General features: G+C 41.4%; 1 protein-coding gene across 5 annotated transcripts in view; it reads left to right on the top strand.

Annotated features, from left to right (window-relative positions):
• CFAP20DC (CFAP20 domain containing) overlaps positions 1-20863 on the top strand; it is a 145631-nt gene that overhangs the window by 100118 nt on the left and 24650 nt on the right. For all 5 annotated transcript variants that reach the window (XM_083425174.1, XM_083425175.1, XM_083425173.1 and 2 more), the window contains one exon: positions 4565-4626. In XM_083425174.1, coding sequence (XP_083281300.1) covers positions 4565-4626 — 62 coding nt within the window. The remainder of the gene's footprint in view (positions 1-4564; positions 4627-20863) is intronic.

Raw genomic sequence — 20863 nt, 5'->3', positions numbered from 1 at the left:
TTTTGCTCCAAAAGGATTTCAGCATTACTTTATATCATTCCTCAAAAGCAAGCGATCGGAGTAGAAATCCTTTATTTTTGCAAAGTGGGCGGAGAACCATGAGCTACCTTTTAAGCTGAAATAATCTTTTCAGGCTAGAAAGATAAGGTTTGAATATTCGTCTTTTCCTTGGGGGAGGGGACAATTACAACATTTATGTTGACTTGAAAGTGTCCTAATGTTCAGGACAATACATACTTTAAAAATACTATATTACAGAGGGAAGAATGGCACTCATTTTTTATATCCAAAAATCCATGGTGTTTCAAAAATGCTCTGCTGCCCATTGCAGTTATCATCCCTTTCCTTTATGGAAGTTATAGCCAGAATGCAGAATCTACTCAGCTCTCCAGAGGCAATTAAGAATATGTCCGCTCCAGCACCTCAGCAATTTTTTTGTATTATTTGTTCTGTATGAAGCTTGAACAATCACAATCTATTGTAATAAGATGCTCTACTTCCTTTGGAAGGAAGTAAGCAGTTTTGTTACGAAATAGCCATTTACTGCTTTGCCCTTAAGCACCACCCATGCCACTCACCAGACATCACATCTTTCTCCACCAGCTTTTTTAGTTCCATGATGTGATCCTGAACATGCTGCATATAAGTTTAGTCTCACAGCAACTACAGAAACTTAGGTCTGTGTTAGATGGATAAAACAGCCTAGTCCAGGCATAGGCAAACTCGGATTATACATGCCCATTTTAGTTTTACATAATTTTAGAACAAAAATACTCAGAATAAAATGTGTCCTGGCACTTAGCAAACTCATGTTTGGGTTCAAAGTGAGCACTTTGGACTAATGTGTGTCTCTTGTTTTTTTTAAGCTTTAAGATATAATGAATTACTCATTTAAAAGTATAATTACAGCTAGTGATGAATGTTTTGTGGGTGCCTCTCTCTACAGAAAACCAGACCTCTTTATGGATTTTTCCCCTTTCTGCATTTTTAACTTGAGACCAAAATTCTGTTAAGACACTTTTCAAACAAATGAACCATTCAGAACCCAAGTAATCATTCAGTGGATTCTGATGTTGCCTATCTTTACACATTGCAACCTGTGAACTTGACTTTTGAAACTGTTTTGGTTCACTTTAGCGGAGAGTATAAAGTTTTATGTGATGTCAAGTTGACAACGCTGGCAATTGAAATTCGTTGCTTGTCCAAAAAGCCACTGAGGAAAGTACAGCTGAAAGACAAGTTTCCTTAAGCTGTCCTTCCAACATGCTTCAGCTTTTTGCCTAGTAAAAAACCTTTCCGTATGAAAAGTTGACTCTATTATTCTTTCCCAAAGCCTGCTTGATTCTATTATTCTTTCCAAAGTGGGCAAGTATAAATGACCATTTATACCAATTTTTACCCTTCTGTATATCTGCTGTCTCAAGAGTTCTCCCAACCGCATGTATTTTGGTGACTTCCGTAGCAATGTAAGGCAGGTAGCAAGGTAACACAGCCAGACTATATCCACAATTGTACATGCATCCAGTTTGTGAGGAGATTTCACCCCTCCCATATCCAAGAATCTCCTCAGGAGTCTGCTGATTCTGCAGAGAGGAGGAGGCGTGTTCTGCTCTCTACTTATTCTGCTCCAGCACCACATCAAAGAGTCGGTCAGTGAGTCGGTCAGTGAGTCAGTCAGTGTGTCGGAGAGAGAGAGACTAAGTGTTAGAGATTGTGTGCTGCTAAGAGCAGCTGCAGACACTCAGTGCGGTTTAGCATTTATTTATGCTTAGGCTCATTTAGCTCTGTATATAGTTGTATAATAGTTGTAGTTATAGAATAAAGAGAATATTCTACAGAGCTGTTCTCCGAGTTGTTTATATACTCTGCTGGACTCTGCTGTACTCTGCTGTGCGACGACTGTCTACTTGCGGAAGTGAATCCGGTGCTCACAACTCTAAGCTGTGAGTCCACAGCACTTCGACCTGTTCTTGTGCAGAAGGTGGTCTCTGGAAGTGCTACCCAGCTCGCCTAGCCCAGTCGGGGCTGAAGTGGATGAGTCCAGTTAGTGGCACTGGCTCAAGGGCGATGCTGACAGTTTGCACCTACAATTCCAGATCCATCAAGTGAAACAAATCCTTGTACAAATCTCATTAACTGGATTGGAGCAGATGTTTGGCCAAAATAACAACTGTGCCTCAGTGTTCAGAAAATTATGCACAGAATAATAGAATTGTCGAGTTGGAAGGGACCATGAGGATCATCTAGTCCACCCCCTGCAATGCAGGAATCTTTTCCCCAACCTGACGCCTGAACCCATGACCCTGGGATGAAGAGTCTTGTGCTTTACTGGCTGAGCTATCCCAGTAGGACATCTCTCAACCCCACCCACAAACTCATTGTTCATTCATGTGAGAGGACAGAGGGCCTATTTCCTCTAATTCCTGATGTTCAAAATCAATGAGTAATTATGAGACTGGAAATGAAATTGTGAGACCTGACAGCATAATACATATTTCTGATTGCTGTCACTTTCCACTTGTGTTCTGCAACTATGAAGGCTATAGATTCTGAGGTTTGTAATATGTGACCTTCCAGACTGCCCTCTCTGGAATGAATTAAGAGTTATCTTCTGCATCAAACAAAAGGCATCTCACTGGCATCTCACCCCAGGTTAAGATATAAGGTCCATGGCCATTTTGGATGAAAACACCATGGAACTATTCACTCATTACTCATGTGAGGGCAGTGGCATGTTTTCTCCAGACTTTGCATCTATTTCCTGCAGCAGCAACAACAACAACAACACATTGTGTGTGGCTGTGTGTAAGGAAAACTTGATGCATGAGCTCCTGCTCACTTGTAGACCACCATACAATTGGGACACCTAGACAGCCAAAATGTGCACAGTTGCTCTAAAGGGCAGATGTGATGTTGGCAGCAGGTCTAGAAGTCATCACATGCAAATTAATCATCATTGCATGCAAATAATGCATGAATAGGGCTTATGAGTTTTTTCCATTCTGTCTGCGATCTTGAATTTTTGCTGTTAGGCAAGGCAGATTTTGACTCACTTTTTGTTCTCTTTTACCACTCACAGCTCTAGGGCTGATGAAAAGTAAACCCCACATAAGAATTATGTTTTATACAAGTGAAGCAAAACAGCTGTGCCCCAATGTCATTTTGTATTCTGCAGTGTGCAACTGTTCTAATACGTGTGTTTAACAATGAAGGGAACTTATCAATAAGGGGACTTATTTGTAAAGTTTTCCTTGCATTGATGATCCTGGAGAAAATTGTATTTTGTGCATTCTTCTCTTGTGTGAAACAATAAAATCTTGTCTTTTCCAATTAATCATATTTCCCCCACTGTTACTGGCTCATCAAATCTTTGCTAATTTTTTCCGTATAGATTATAGGCAGCTTCTCACCAGAAAACAAGGCTTTCTGTTCTAAATATTGGCTAATTTTACATAACCTCTTTGTCCCTTGGCCTAATCTATGGCAACAGCACCACCAGAAGGCTGTTTTTTGTCTCTCATTTATCTTTGCTGCAAGTTTCAGTTCATATGCTTTGTACATTCCTGAATAATAAATACTCAGCTTTATGTATTCAATTACTTTTCCCATGTTCTTTGACCTTAGTCCTATACCAGGTTTAGCATTTTCATCTGTTATGCAGCTTGATTCTCTATTGCCCTTCTATTCGTATCTTTAGTCATAATTGGGGGTTGGGAGTAGAATTGTATCTTGGCCTGTGAAGATACCAAGATGCAAAGCAAATGCATGAACAGATGCTCTCAGGCAACTTACAAAAGTGATATAATAAAAACTATACTTTCTAGCCAGTGATAGTTTACCAAGAAATGGAATGTAATAACTAGGCTGTCAGGGAAAAAATGTTGAATTATAAATTGTTTAGCAGCTGCTCCAAACTGTCAGTCCAAAATGAACATAATAGCTTTGAGAACTACGTATTACTCTGCTTAGCTGTCAGGTGTAACAATTTCTTTAAAGTGACTTTTAAATCTTCTTAAAATATAAAAAATTGCCTTGTTTCTAAATCAGGCTCAGAGCATTTTTCTGAAATTATGAATATTTAAAATGAGAATTGAAATGTTAAAATTGAAATCGATTATACCTAGTGTTTTGGTGCATGTGGCCAACTGATGAAAATAAAGAAATTTGCAAAAGTGCGAGTGAGAGAGAAAATGCAGACGATTGCTACGGATGAATATTAGCAAATCATAAATATACTCAGACTTTTCTCCCATCCTTCAGACCAGCATGACGTTACTTTCCTTTCATAAATACAAAGTGTTGTATTACTTTCCTGACTTGGGGAGAGCACCTATATGAAGGCAGGGTCATTCTACATGGATTCTCCCATTGTTACCCTTCCCTCCTCGTTCCTCCCCTCCCTTTGGTGACCCCTGCCATTAGGAAGTAGGGCCTCATCTATTTACTTTTCTAACTCTGCAAGCACTGCATATATATTGATTGCATGAAATGGTTAATAATAGCTTTGAGACTGAAAGAACATTGGCAAAATACATTTCTCACTCCTGCTTCTTGTCTTCCACAGCCTGTCAATCAAGGGTGTCACTATCAGAAAGAAATGAACCCTCTTTCCCATTCCAACCCACGGTAAGCTTCTGTTTATAGCCCAGGCAACAAGGATGTGTTCGGAATGTTCTAAAGAACCGATCAATATGACTTTTCTTTGGTAGACTCTTAAATCTTGTTTTCAGCTATTGTGCCTGAGAAAGAGATGACCACCCTCTCCGCCTTCTCCACGCACACATGAAACTTGGTAGCTGCTAACATTTATGTGTGCGTGTCTGAATGTGAGAGGAAGACATGCAAGGAGGGTGCAGATGTGGGGTTTGACAGTGTTTGGGGTAGGGTTCTTATTCCTAGAAGCTGCAGTGCAACGTTAATGTTGACATTTGAAAAGAACCATATTGGAAAGCACTGAAAGAATTGTTTGGAAGCCTTTGGTGCTGGTCATGTAATGAAACGCTAGAGGGGACTGGCAATTTTGGCATAGGGCAGTTTTCAAACTTTCAGGTGTCCTTTTCTTGGATAACTTCGCTGGACTTGAGGTCCAAAACAACTTTGAGAAGGTCAGTACTGCTTGGAGTGGCAAACACAAAAAGTCCTAGAATTCCTATCCCCACACTCGCGCTTGTTCCACTGCTTTTCCCTGGGGAAATCCACAGTCCGCCGCTGAATTGGAACTACAGTGGTGCCCCGCAAGACGAATGCCTCGCAAGACGGAAAACCCGCAAGACGAAAGGGTTTTCCGTTTGCAGAGGCGCTTCGCAAGACGAATTTCCCTATGGGCTTGCTTCGCAAGACGAAAATTGACGAAAATTGTTGAGTTTTTTTTCGCTCCAAAACCCCTTTTTCTGAAGCGCTAAGCTGCTAAAAGCCTTTTAGCAGCAAAACCGCTAATCCCTTAAGCCTTAAAAAGCCGTTTTTAGCCCTTAAACTGCCAATAGCGCTAATAGCGCTAATCCGCTAATGGGCTTGCTTCGCAAGACGAAAAAACCGCAAGACGAAAAGACTCGTGGAACGGATTCTTTTCGTCTTGCGAGGCACCACTGTATCGGTTTCTCTGCAGATTCAGTGGATTTTCCTGGAAAAAGTGGCGGGCAAAGCAAAAACCACTCGGATATGTGCCTAGAAAAGATGGGACAGACGGAAAACCTTTTGGACCTGTGCTTTCTTGGCATGGGACAAGCAGAAGTGTGAGCAAGCCCTAAATTGTAGGTGACTTCTCAACAAAAGACCTGGCACCAGGAAAGGTGGGGGGGCTAAGAGAGAAAACCCACCCCCACAGGGAACCTTGTATGCTTGTGTCTTTTACCGGGGGGGGGGGGCAGGGTTCCCTATCCCTTACATTTCAGGCGGCAGCTCTGCATAAGATTCTTATTATAAGACTCTTATTATAAGAGCCATCTAGAAAAACCATTAAGAAATGTCCTCGTGGCTTTGCTGGGAGACTCTTTCAAAGAGCTGCCCCTGGGGGAAATGGAGGGGGGGCGCAATCCCGGGTGGGGACACACAACCCGAGGTAAAAGAGAAGGCTGGGATTTTGTGTCCCGCTCCCAGTATCTCTGGGAGCTACTCTTTGAAACAGCCTGCTTTTAAGCCACAGAGAAATGTCTCTGTCACTTTGCTAGGCACCACATTGAAGAGCTGCCTGGATTGGTTCAGTAAGGAGTGAAGTCATTTTCCAATTCCAAGGTAAATAGTATAACTCACTTCTAAGCCAATCTGATGGGAGCCAAGGGAAGTTCACCTGTCTCCCTTATTTCTGCATCAATCTCTGCCACAGCAACGGCTTGCGGAGCATACTGTAGAATATTCAAGGGGCACAGACATTCACATGGACCTTTGGGCTCTTTGGGTTTCTGTGTGAACTGAGAATGCACACCCAAGCCTCTTCTACAGCCACATATTGCCGCTGAAAAAGCTGTAATGGAGGAGAAGCTAGCTTTTAGGGGTTGTCCTCAATTACCAATATTCTCATTACAGAAACCTAATAAGCTTCCAAGAAACCCCAGGATTCCTTCAAACACAGTTTGAAAACCTCTAGCCGAGAGAAAAATACAATTTGAGGAGTCATGCTGACAATTCACAAACATATCAGAAGAGGAAAGAAGAATAGTACATATCCATTCAAGTCAGAACAAAATGCAGTGGGCTTAATTCTGCAGATTGAGGTTTAGTTTAGTTCCATTTAGGGATTCAAAAGCATACAGTATATCGAATGTCCTGATCCACAGCTCTCGCCTTCCCCTGCGTGTCCCACTCAACCACTTCAGTTGATGGAATTAGCACTACTACAGGGGCTACATAATACTCCTGGGTTTGTAAGAATTCGATTGTTTAGTCAGTGTGACAGCACCAAAACTTCCAAACTCCCTGCCTGTTGAGTTCAAGCAGGTGCCTTCACTGTACTCTTCAATTTAGACAAATCTAGTTTAGACACGCGCTTCAAAAGTTGAAGTCTGTTTTAGTATTTTAATTTTGTCTGGCTGTATATTTTTCTTGATTTTCTTTTATTTTTTGCAAAGTGCTTTGAGGGTTTATTTTCTTTTTTTAAAAAAAATGATATTTATTAAGATTTTAAAATTACAGAGAAAAAAAGAAAAATGTTTCTTTTCTTTCAATCAAACTGCATACATTTGATGAAATAAATAAATGTATAGATCGGAACTCATCTATCCAATAGATCTTGCACTTAATCAGAACCATGAAACACAGTTCTTGGTATTTCAAACCTATCAAAATAAGCATTTAAATGTGTGTATTGAGAGAAAACAGGCCTTGAAATAGGTATTTGGAGAAGTTTTTAAAGGTACAGATTCATGGGGAAAGGGAACAGAGCAGAATAATAGGTTAAAACATGCAAAGGTGCCATGGATGAGAAATAGGAAGATTCATCCACTCCTGGTTTTTGTTTTGAGGTTAAAGCTAACTGTCTCCAAAGGCATATCTGTGCAGCTCCATCGGAGGAGTGGGATGTGCGTGTTTCAGCACACCCAAAGTACTTCAGGACACACAAGAAGGGGTACTTCAGCCCATACTGGTCCCCTGCCAATTGACAGCTGATGGTAACCATATGGTCGCCTTTCCACAGTGAGCGCAGGGATGCCCAAAGGGACAAAGTGACAAATTGCCATATAAACTGCCTACAACAGCAGAAATACATTGTAGAGGGTAAAACAGGCCAGACTGAGAAAGGTGAGAGTTTAGCTTTAGAGCTGAGAGCTGCAGAACACGTGAAGCAAGAGCAAGGCTCCCAGATGGAGGCAGGACCGTGTCCAACCCGGAATGTTTTCACATATGACACTCAGTGCACCTTGAAGCCTCTCTCATGCTGTTGCATGCACATGTTCACATCGTTAATGTGAGGCACAGAGAACGTTAATTCTTGACAATGTAGATATTAGTATTTCAAATGAAGATTTGAGAAATTAAACCAATTTAAAGCTCATTGGTGAAAATGCCACAAGTCTGTCTGGAGTTGTAGATAGCTGTGTTTAGTCGTTATGTAATATTTTTGCTGAATTTTTTGTTTGCATGTGATTAACGTTCTAGGCTCTGTGGGGCAGAGTGTACACCAGGCATAGGCAAACTCGGCCCTCCAGATGTTTTGGGACTACAACTCCCATCATCCCTAGCTAACAGGACCAGTGGTCAGGGATGATGGGAGTTGTAGTCCCAAAACAGCTGGAGGGCCGAGTTTGCCTATGCCTGGTGCACACCATAAGGCTGCAGCTGAAAATACCTGTTCCTGTTTTCAGCTTGTGCTACATTGGGGCTGGCTCCTATCTAGCTTTGAATGGAAGTCGTTTTCTACCTCTTGACTTGGGGGTTTCTTCAGTGTTAATCATATTCTAAAATAAGTTTTGTTTCTTTGGCTTCTGGCCAGAGGTGTGCCTAGGATTCCTTGCTCCCTTGGCAAGGAGCTGTACTTTACTTCAGTAGCTACATTACAAATCAGTACATTTCACGACCCAAGTGTCTGGAGTAAGGGCAAGGTAGGAAAGGCAAAAAAAAATCACACACCTTTGTGCCACAGTGTGAGAAGGACAGGAAGCTTTTCCCATGTTTGATCTTGTCATGGCATATATGCATCATGCAGATTTTTGCGCCTGCACCCCCAGTGGGGGCCAGTTTCACTAACCCCTTTGCTTCTGGCAGCTTTCCAATATACATCGCTTTTCCCTTTTAGGCAAAATCATTAATTTCCCAACATTTGCTCACAAGATACCATCTAAAACTAACGTTTATCACACTGATAAGGCCTGGAATTGATTCCACCCCTTATCAAACACTTTTGAAATCAGTTCCTTTTTATAATCTCAGATATTGTGGCATAAAGTCTCTTTGAGCGTGAATTCCACGTGACATACAGCTGCATGGAGGGGGGAGCAGGGCTGCACCCACTAGTACCACTCAGTTGTCTTGCCCCTCAACCCCTACCATCCATCTGCCCATTTATTTGGGCACTTTCATCTTCAAACCCATTTGATTCCGTATGTGAGCCTATAGAGACAGAACTATTAACATTTAGGAAAATGGCTGTCGGCCAAACTGAGCCATGGGATGCAGCGGGGCATAAATCAAATGCATAACAAGATGACTCCTCTCTGCAATGTGGCCTAAATTGGGTTCATGGTTTCTGGCAGACAGGTTGACAATGGGAAGCTAGCTCCATCCTCTCCCACAGGCATCTCTGATAGAATTGATCTTGTAAGGAAAAGGAAGGGAGCTCTCAACATTGGTTCATCCTTTGGCGAGCAAATGTTATGTACTCCTTCCACTCTTGACTTTTCGTGGGCTGCTTCAAGGCAGCTGATTAGTCACTATATGAAACGAGATGTTTCCAACACTACAATTCTATGATTCTATAAATACTGAGGCCTTTTGGTTGTCTTAGATTTCCACCCTCTGTTTTCATTGGACAGATAGCAGGCTGTTGTTGTTTTTCATTCTGAAGATAAAGAATCGAGGCTTAGACAGTGACCTTTCCAAAGTTACTAGTGTGCAGTGTTATTGTTTTAAAAAGGGGGGAATCTAAACCTATCTCTCCCAGTCCTTTTATCAACTGTGTCCAGGTGAAATTTTATTCATTTTAGCACTTTGAAGCACATGCTGCAGCCCAGTGAAATTTGGAGCTCATGGATTGAAGTTGTAGCCTGCGGAATTAATCACATATATTCCAAAACACTCCATTGTGGCTTCAGTCCTGGGTGGACTTGCTAGGGAGTAGGCTTCATTGACCTCAGTTCAACCTACTTCCCAGTGAAATGATTTGTTTATTTATTTGATATCTTAAAATACTGCCTTTCTCTCAAGGCGCCTTACAACATTTAAAAACAATGCTATAAAATAGGAAATAAAAACAAACAAGCTTAAAAACAATAATTGAAATACATCAGAACACATTTTTAAAAAACTGCATTTACAAACAGAATTGCACAGCTTAACTCTGTTGGAGATTTCCTTTTTTTTTTAGTTATCTCCAAAAAAAAACCATGGTGAGGGGAAGCATAGTAAAGATACAAACATTGTGTTCCAACCACCTCACTTTATAGTCCTGAATTTATTTATTTATTTTATTTCTGAGATGCACAGGCAATCCGTAAAACACCTGACTTGTTATTGCCTCCATAAATTCAGTGGCCCTTGTGAACTGCCAGAAAGGTGTTACTGGGCTGTAAATATAGAGGATGACACAATTATGAGGTCAGCTTACATCATGGTATAAAAACTGGAGGAGATGAATATAGTAAATCTGTTATATATAGCCTGAAAAGGCAGGGTCCACGTTGCTACTCTCTTTAAAACAGAAAAAACTGAGCTGTTCTTCCTGGAAAGGAGTGATAGTGTTCCAAAAAGGAAAGAAGGAAGGAAAAATTATTGCTTCTCCAAGTCTGTGATCTAGAGGTATTCTTTTAAAACCTGTTCATAGAATTTCCTCCTATAAAGGAGAAATCAGAATCTGACGTTCTTGGGAAGCACATCTTGGAAGCAAAAGAAGATACACAGAAAACCAAATGTGATTTGGAAAATGAACATAATGTGTATTTACACGTTATACCAAGACAACTCAATCGAAAGTCTAAGAGACTTAATGAGCAAGCATTATATAGGATGTTACCAAGGGGTCAAATGGAGAGGGGCAAAGAGACTGGGAGACACGTTTTCAGCAAGACTAAATCCCTTTAAAAGGAAGTATATTTTAAGAGTAGTCAGTGTTATTTTTATTTTTAAAGATATCCATATCCATTTGATCAACACAGGTGAAACTACAGGTTTTTTTATATGAGCAGAGGGATTTCTCCATTTGACATACAGTGGTGCCCCGCAAGACGAATGCCTCACAAGACGAAAAACTCGCTAGACGAAAGAGTTTTCCGTTTTTTGAGTCGTTCCGCAAGACGAATTTCCCTATGGGCTTGCTTGCAAGACGAAACATCTTGCGAGTTCTTGCGAGTTTGTTTCCTTTTTCTTAAAGCCGCTAAGCCGCTAATAGCCGTGCTTCGCAAGACGAAAAAACCGCAAGACGAAGAGACTCGCGGAACGGATTAATTTCGTCTTGCGAGGCACCACTGTATATGCCTAGTGGATGGTCCGTTTAAGTGTTTGTATCTATCAGTCAGCCAGTGTGTAGAACTTGATGTACCAGGTTACAATCGATTTCCTGTCTCTTAATGGGCTTAGGGAGACCATGAAAAGGAATGGGGTAAGATGATGGCTGCTCCAAGAAGTTCTGTCCAGCAAACTCTGTAACTGCCATAGATTCCTTCTTATGAACCACTGATCCAGCCTTCCATGTATTTTTGGACTAGAACTCCCTTCAGCATGCATGGCCCAGTGGTCAGGGATGATGGGAGTTGTAGCACAAAACACACCAAGGGCACCAGGTTGGGGACAGGTTACTGGTGCCATGCTGATTTTATTGTAATTATTTATGTGGTTTTAATAGATTTACACAGAGAGAGAGAGAGAGCGATACCAATGTTTCATTACTTTTTAATCAGTGTTTTTCTATGTTTTAATGGTTTTTATTTTTATCTGTAAGCCTTCTTGAGTCCCACTGGGGGGGAGGGGAGTGCGGTATAAATAAATACATAATAATAATCTCTCTCTCTGCTGTTTGGAACTTCTCAGTATAGATGCCTCAGATCCAGTACTGTTCTGTCAAGCCTTCCGCGAACGACTCACACAGTAAACCTTTCTCTTTCATCATCCTCTTCCCAGAACAGTAGCTACGCCAAGTCTGTTGTAGTAAAAAACACAAAATGGTTTATGGTGATGTGGGTGCCAATGTTCCTCTTGGCAGCCAAAACAATGGTGGTCACCATCTTCTCCTGGAAAGCCCTCTGTGTGTGTGACCTAAGTCAAGATGCAGTGTCATACGGAGGAGACTTTGTGAGGGAACTGTGACCACCAACCATTGGTGGCCAAGAAGGGAGCAGGTGCCACCTACCGTAAAAAAAAGGTGAATCGGGTGGCCATCGTCAATAAAGCAAGTTTGCCAAGTTTGCCAAAATGAGTCTTTCATCAGTAGCCACTGGTATGCAAGAACTAAAAATGGCTGTTGCTCCCAGCTTCTTGCAGATGTTAAGAAGCAGGTTCCTCCTATCTGTCTCTTAGGAAATCCAGCACTCTTTCCCACCGCTGCTCAGCATCCTTCTTCAACTTGCTGCCTTTTCCTCTTGCTAGGGTTGAGCTGTGCCCTGAGAGGAGGGTATTGGGTGAGCCCAGGATCAGCTCCAGGTCACACGTGTTGGTTCGCAAATAGACACCAAGGCTTTTGGCAGCCATTTTCTATCCTTGCAACAGCATGGCGCAGTTAGCGTTTGGGGTTAATGATGAAAAAAGCTGAGGTAAAGTTAATGGTTTTTTTTGGAAAATGTTTCCAAAAACAAAGTAATGTTCTGTCACTTTCTATTTAGAAAAGCATTTTTATAAACCTTGGCTCTGCCTGCATCTCGCCAGCTGTCCTAGAATTGAATCAGTGTCATTCCAGGCTCTTCCCAAGTCACCAACTGAAATTCATGCATCTAAAGATCAAACAGCTGTTTTGGGTTGTTCTTCTTCTTGTTGTTTTTTAAGTAACTGCAGAAGCAAGCAAAGATGGAGCATCAATATTTCAGGGCGTTTTGGTCTCTCAGTCAAAGGAAACTTACCGTGTGACCTCCAATGCAAGGCAAATTTCTGCAAGTTTTGAGTCTGGCCTATAGAAGAGGACCTATAGAAGAGTCAGAAGGGTCATTTGAGGCTGCCTAGTCCAGCTTGAGCATAGGATCTGCCTTTCAGGATGCAGTTACAGCATCCCTGAGAGATGGTTCTCTTTCTTCTGCTAAAATACCTCCAGCAAAGGGCAGCCCACCAGCTCCCAGACTGACCCATTGTCAAAGAGGTCTTCTTAGTAGGGGAAATGGCTCCCTTGAAATATCCACCCATTTGCCTAACGGCCACATTTTTTGAAAGAAATTTCACTAATACATCACATTTTTTGTTTGTCGCTTTCACTAATATATGCATTTTATGCACCCCTTGACCCAGTATGTGCTTTTGTACATGTTACTCGGCTACAGAAAAGCATTGCAAAATTTGGAGAAGTGTGGATTTCAAAAGGACAGCTGTGTTTAGCTTCACAGATAGTATTGTAAAGTGTAAATTAGGTAGGTTCACCTTTAAATGGGAGCTGAAATAAATACCTTCCACATCCCTAGTATGCACATGCTTTTACAGAGTAATCCAAATGCATCTCATATCATCGTTTGCGCAAGTTTGCCACCTGAACAGACGAGAAATAGCACACATTCTCTTGCTAGCATACGGTGGTCTTGAGGAACAGTTTATTTGCCCAAAACACAGCCGTTCTTCATCCTTACTCTATCATTTTTGTCTTGTGATGCTTTCAGATAGCCACCCTACCTCCTTCCGCAAATAAGCTAATGGCAAGGCAACAACGCAGCTAGGACTATGGTCAGATTCAAGTTGTTGGAGCACACATAATTAGGAAGGAAGAGGGGTCCTGAAAAACAGTCACACCTTTCTTTCATGTTGAAGGCTAATTCACTACTGAATCTTAAGTGGGCAGGAAGCATCAATCATTACACAAACCAGTATTTTTAATTGTTCCCCTTGTAGCAGAATGTATTGTTCACATGCCAGTTGAGCAATAGCATGGGTGACCTGGTTACAGCTAATGGGGATGCACAGCTTTCCTTAGAGCTTGTTAGGGCAAGAATGTCTGCAACTGTTTTCTTCTTTGACTGTAGTTAACAGTAGCACATGAGACCCTAGATTGTCACAGGCCTTGCTCTCGTTCCAGTTTGCCCTTCCATTAGCTTAGCCACGGTGCAGACGGTATTCAGATCTTCTCTGTTTCGTCCCTCTTGTTTATGGTGCTGTATCGGAACGCAACAGTTTGCTACCTAAATTATTTAATGCACTCTTGAATGCCAGGCTCTGAATCAACTTCTTTCTTTCTTTTCTGTTTTTGCATGAACCAGTGATTCCTCCATTGAAAGCATGGCCACTGGGACTGCCGTCTTGAATCATAGTGCACGTTAGCAACATATCCCGCAAGCTAGCATCAGACACCCTAGATGGCAAAAAAAGAGAGGCTGTTGCTCTGATAACCAGTTGCTGGAAGATGCAAGGGAGCGGGGAATGCTCTTGTGTTCAGCCATGCTTGTGTGGATTCCCACAAGCATCTGGTTGGCCTGAGCAAGCAAGCTCTTCTTGTGTTCTTCCGTTGCCTCAACTGTCTGTTGCAGTCACAGCAGTCAGGGTGACGTGCCGCAATTTCAAAAGGGAATATTAATAATACTGCAAAACATTTCAGAACAGGTACAGCAGATGAGGTTTTGAAAACTACTCGACCCAACAAGTCAGGTGATGGAAGAGGGGGCCAACTAAATTTCCCAAGGAAAGAAGTAATCTAGGTATGGCCCTCTCCAGTGTCTCAACCAACCAGGCTTCCCCCACTGCTGTAATGTAGAAAGGAGCTTCTTCTGCATGGGATGAGATGGTTCATTAGGTATGTTGGACCCAAATCATAATGGTAATGATCAGCACTTTCATAAAATACACATGCAGTAGATGTACTCCAAGAATGTGGTCTCTGTTGATGTGTCAAGGCTAGTTGATGTTCAACTTTCCAGGGTCGAGTGGGGGGATTGTAATCCCCCCAGTTGCTTATATAGACAGTAATAGCACTAATCAGACTGTTTGAAGTTCATTGCTGTTGTCTGAAATTTCCCTACAAACCCTGTGTCTTGTCTTAAATATTATACCTAGCATCTCTCTTTAGAGCACTTTTTTCCTATGGTGTACAAAGGACCAAATAAAACATTTCCTAATGTTTACTATCTTCTTAAGAGATCTTGCCAAAACGAGGTCCCTTAAAAACATTGTACAGCAAATATATGTATAAGTAAGCATTTATTTATATTTCACAAGAGCCTCACCTACAATCCGAGCTGAGAAATCAACACTACTGAGGGGTGGGGAGTGATGAAGATTTAATAGCAGAACAGCTCAAGGTTGAATGTGTACATTAAAAAAAATGAATTCAGCTATACCAAAAAGGCATATTCATTTTTATGATTCATTAGATGAGTGAGGTCATATAACTTCATTAATCATATGCAACAGCCTACACGATGTTATGAAGTATCAGAGAACTATCTTGCAAATGCCAAAATAAGCGAGCAGCAATAATGTATCACAAAATGTACTTTACTTTTATATTGGGCTTGTTCACTAATTCACAAAATTCAATAATTTGCAACAGGGCTGTACAACCATTAATCTGAATTAGTACTGTTCCACTGTATTCATCAGCCCAGCTCATGCATCAAAAGAAATAGGATAATAAAGAAGATAGGGGATCAGAATTGTCTCTAATAGTTTGGAGACTTTGTCATCTGAGTAATTTATATGGCATGGGGGAGAAGGATATCATACCCTTTGGCATATTCACACTAAAGTCTTGTATTGGTTTATTTCTTCTTCTTGGGAAACTTTGAGAATTTTAGGGAGAGCCTTAATCCCCTTTCCTAACAGATTTACTAAATTAAAACTAAACTATTATTCTTATCATGTTATGATGGATACCATCATAGCTAAAGAAGTATAAAACCAATGTAGGCATGTAATTTATTTACACCAGTCTTTATTTAAATAAGCCCCCAAAAGCTGCTAGCCTGACTTCTTCTTCTATATATAACTAACGTGCTAATAGGGTAGTACTTGCCGTAGTAGCCTTCAGTGACCAGCGTGGATACACAACCCTTTCCATTCCAATAGAAATGGCTGCTTCCTGTGTTGAGTTGGCACATTAACTTTGTTCACAAATAGGGGGTGGGGGGGCAGGCATAGTGTTAGACAAAAGTATGTCCTTGGTACCATTTGTGAAAGCAACATGAGTTTGTGCTATGTGTGGGTTCATACCCAAATCCGTCTGGTGCAGAAAAAACAAAAAAGGAGGGATTTAATGTTTAAAAAACTACATTTGAGCAGCATCCTGGCTACACTGAAGTTATCAGACACTGAACACTTGAGGAATAGGTGGTTTGTGTTGCTTCCTCTCTAGCCAGCTATAAGAAGCTGCTCTCTGATATGAACATGATGCATTCAAAACATTTATTTAACATAAGTTGTTGCATAAATCACGTTATGAAATGCAAGAGAATACCATGGAAAGCCATTTAAAGATATTTTGAAAGAGAAGGGGGAGAGGGAATGGTAAGCTGAGAACAATGGATCCCTGTTTTCAAGTGAGTTTTGAATGTGAGACCTATGAAAACAGATTTCCCAAGGAAGCAGGCCCTAATGATTGGGCTCCCTACTCCACAGTTACTTGAAAATTTATAAAGAGTCCGGAGGAACTCTAACCTTTCTGGAAATATGGTTAATCTACTGGTGTGAACCTTCCCTAGCAGATTATAGCCACAGAAAAAGTCTTGTGCTAGAGGTGTTAGAGAGCTCGCTTCCAGTGCCCACCTAAAGGAACATGTTCGCTGGAATACTTTGCAGAGCCTCTGACACACAGACAAGTTCCCTAACAGATAGAGATACGGTAATGGTTGTCTATAAGTTTGAAAACAACTGCTTTTCCAGTAGTTTAGGCTAGCTGTAAGTGTTTCCAGTAACTTCATTTCCAAAGGCCATTGCAATAGGGTTTTTTACTTATAAAATATCCCCCCAAAAGGGTGAATCCAGATTAAATGGGGTGGGGGATCCAGTTGCTATTTTGATGCCAATGACATATTGTGGATGCTGCAAAGAACTTGGCATGTATGAGGAACACCTTTTCTATCATGTTAACGAATACATAAAACCGACTCTGATCGTACTTGAGAGTAATCCTGAAACTTCAGTCTGTTGGTTCGCTACGATCAAGGGAGCCGCCATGCTTTATTTTATTTAATTTATTTAATTTGTGTACCGTCCTCCACAGCGTAAAAATACAAAATAAAAACACAAAACTCATTTAAGTCATTTGGAAATCAGGCCTATGCTGCAGGGCAGTAGTTCTTAAACCTTTTTCAGATTCCCCCACCAGGGAACCCTCTGTATATGCATTGCATAAGATTGTGTGGCCTTCCCCATCAAGTACTTGTCTGGCTTGTTGGGTCTCACTCCTGCCGTGAATGAACTCAGAGTACAGTCTCTAGCGCATTCTGCTTTAGGTTTTGACAGTAAAATCAGCACTGATAAATAAATAAAGGCAATGAGCATGTGTGAGTTACTAGAATGACTATTGCTGTACAGAAGGCAGACGTTCTGCAAGCTGCATATAGCTGATCTGATTATGCTAACATAAGATATTGTTCTATTGACTCTGTTGTCCATTGATTTTGCTTGTTTTCCTAGCCCCTTGTTCTCTAGTCATCCATTAAGAATAAATGGGTGGCAATCTATAGTACAAGGCAGCAGAAGGCTCTCAGGCTCAGGCCCGCAAGAGAGAAAGCAAGCTTTGTTAAACGTGAGGCAGCTGGTTATTAGAAGACAGCTTCAGGTGTTTTATGAATTGCTGAAGCATTCAAACATAATTCCTAAAATGAATGGTTTGCTTGTGCTCAGCTTTTCACTTAAAAAAGAGAGAGAGAGAGTGAAAGAGAAAAGAAACAGCTAATTGACACTTTGTTAAATGCGTAGGCATAAGAAGCAGCAGACAAGCAAATCTAGGGCCTGACAGCTCATAACTGATACGCTTCATTATCGCCTGTTTGACTGAGATGAAATGAGAATATGGAGGAATCTTGCCGAGTATCTCCTTTCCCCTGTGCAAGTTCTTTAATGCAATTTTTATATAGCTAATAAGCTGATAAACACATGAATCAAAGTTTGCAAAAGGGACAGGACAGGGGTTTTGTTGTTGCTGCTGCTTTTGTTAAATTAGGTAATAAAACATGGGGCTGCTTTTTCTTCATTGGCACCATTTATATTGTCACCAAGCTAATGCTGCAATATAGTTATAAAATATCCGTATACATAAAATCGCACTTTTAAATCCTCAGTCCAAAGCCTCCACAATGAACATGGGATGGGAACCCCAGTAGCAAGCATCAACAAAAGAATTCACATGAGTCTACAGTTAGCTCAGTTGGTTAGAGCGTGGTGGTAATAATGACGAGGTCTTGGGTTCGATCCCCTTACAGGTCACCTGCATATTCCTGCATTGCAGGGGTTGGACTAGATGATCCTCAGGATCCCTTCCAACTCTCCAATTCTATTATTCTTCAACTTCCATAACTGTAAGTGGGGGAAATGTACTTCTGCCTGCAAGTCTTACCGAACTGCAGCCATAGGGCAATTCTGTGCCACAAGCTTTTTGGCTGAAGCCACTTTAGGACTGGATCCTGACTAAGTTAGCTACAGATAATTCCCATTGGTTTCTAATTAGGAAATTAGATCCCATTGGGATCTAAGTCATGATTGTACTATGCATTGTACTATGTGGAGCTTAAGTAACTTGGCCTAGAAACAACTCATCATTTTCTTCAAAGGACCCTGAAAATTGTGGTGCAACGAGGATGCTGAGAGATCTTTGACAGTGGTTCCCAGCCTCATCACATAACCCCTCCAAAGAACATGTTAAATCTATAGTGCAGCTATTGTTACACCTCACCCCAATCTCCGCCGAGCTGCTGCCTGAGATTCCAGGGGTCCCAGGCACTTACCCAGGGTTTTGTTGGAAAGATTGAAGCACACTGAAGGCTGGTGTCTTTAAGAAATATTCCATTAATTCATTTTTACACCTGGAAGTCTGCAGTGGAGGGGGTACAGAACATTATACCCCTAGAGTGTCTCTCATCACCCCTTTCATAGCTTCAGCAAGCTTGAGACCAAAGCAGTAGTCAGCCATGGCTCTCAAACCCAAGTCTCCTGCAAAATGACACTGCCCCCTCCCCTGTGTTCCTACTCATGGAAGCTGAGATTGTATACTTTTCACCAACAGTAGCCTTGGCAACCCCAGTTTTGCACAGACCCAAGGACCTGTTTTTGATGTGCTAGTGACCAGCAATCAGCACATTTGTCTGTTAAAGGCTTATCCCCAGCTAGCTATGTGAGCTGGCTGTGCTAATAATCCTAAACTATAATGCAACAACACTTGGCATAGTTTTAACCAAACTTTGCTTGACTCACAAATGTATGAGTTTGCTCAAATTCTAACCCTTTATCTAGGGTTTACAGGGAATCTGCCCCTCTCCCAAACTTATAACAATATATTTCCAGTAACAAATGTACAGAAGACACAACAAGAATTGTATGGTCATAGTTGAGGAATGCGTAGACAGAGAGCATGTATACTCCCCCCCCCCTCTCTAAAATAACAATGGCCTACAAATTTTGCCTTACCATGCCAAAATGGGGGGCACACAATGTAAGGGGATACACACATCTGTTTGTAATAAGCTTGTAAAATGAGTCTTTAGACTGAAAAATATTCCACCCTCCTTCCCCTGCCAAATAGGGCCAACCAGCTCACAGAAGGGCAAGTCAAAAAGTTGTTAAGATGGCCATCTAATGAAGTGTCACAAGTTCTCCCACCCCACACTGACACCACTTAGGCTTTTTCCTAAGTAGACCTAGTGCCTCTTGGTGTAGTTCATCCATGCTGGCATGCAGTAGTGTGCACTCAAGCTGCGTGATGCAGAAGCATCAGAACAACCCATGAACCAGTCTACAATTGACCCACCCCTCTGCAGTCTTGATATATGAGCCCCAGTATATGTTCTTAGAGCATAGGGTGCTGATGTCTTGCTGAAGGTAACTGCTGTGGTCAGTGCTTTCTGCTGGTAACCCCATGCCTTCAATGGTGGGGAAAGGTGATGTATACATTTATTAAATACTATAAGAAGTCTGCAGCTCCCATTTCACTTTTACTATTTGCAAGTAGCAGTGTATATTTAGAAGGCTGATTATCAACGCATAAGGACCAACTCTCACATTATTAAATCCTGCTGAACAGTACTGGAAGTATTTCCAGAAGACTGTGGTGAACCACATGGGGAGTGTCTCTAACACAGAGAATGTTTTCTTTTTGTTCCGTAACACCACCAGCGCCCCCCAAAAGAAAAGCGTCCCCCTAACTTCCAGCCCTACCAATTAAAATTTCCCACCTACTGGTTAATCAGCTAAAGCTTTAGTTGATGAATCTACCAATTAAACTGATGAACACGATTGTGTCCCCAACCGCGTCGGAGCTGATGTCAGGTGCTGTGCAAGTTCTCAGTGTGGTGTTTGATTTGTGATGGCCGTTTCATACATGCGAGTGATCATTTGGTGCCTCAATTATCAGGAGGTGTTCATTCACTGTTTGATGTCCCTGTGGAATATTCCTATGGGGCCTCTTCAGTTATCTGGGCTGTATGCATCCAATTCCTTCAAAGTACAAAAACAGCACCTCCTGAATTCAAAGGGATTTTAGGGCCAAACGGTCTGAGGATTGTGGTTTCAAGCTATTAAAAATGCTGGACGTGAGGAAACCTTTGCTTAGATTAACAGCACTTGAAATTTAGTTGGCTGGACTTTCTGAAGTGCTGCAGAAAGAGGCAAGAGCAAGGATTGTGACACTGTGTATTTGCTTGTGATTTTCTAAATCTCAGTGCTAGCAAAAAGAGAGAGAGAGAGTGAGTTTCCTGTAAGGCACATACAGTAAATGAAGATATTATGTATTAGGGATGGAATGAATCTGTCACTTTGACGGATTGTGAGGCAAAGAACAGATTAACAGATTACTCATAGTCAGAATGCAGCTTACTGTGAAAAATGTGCAGGAAATGATAAGTGTTGGTTTGTGCTGATTTAATGATATTTTAACACTACAATA

This window comes from Podarcis tiliguerta (assembly GCF_965153285.1).
Source record: "Podarcis tiliguerta genome assembly, chromosome: 2".
Taxonomy (NCBI): Eukaryota; Metazoa; Chordata; class Lepidosauria; order Squamata; family Lacertidae; genus Podarcis; species Podarcis tiliguerta.
The sequence above is the reverse complement of the archived record's forward strand: the minus strand, read 5'-3'. Positions and strand labels throughout refer to the sequence as shown.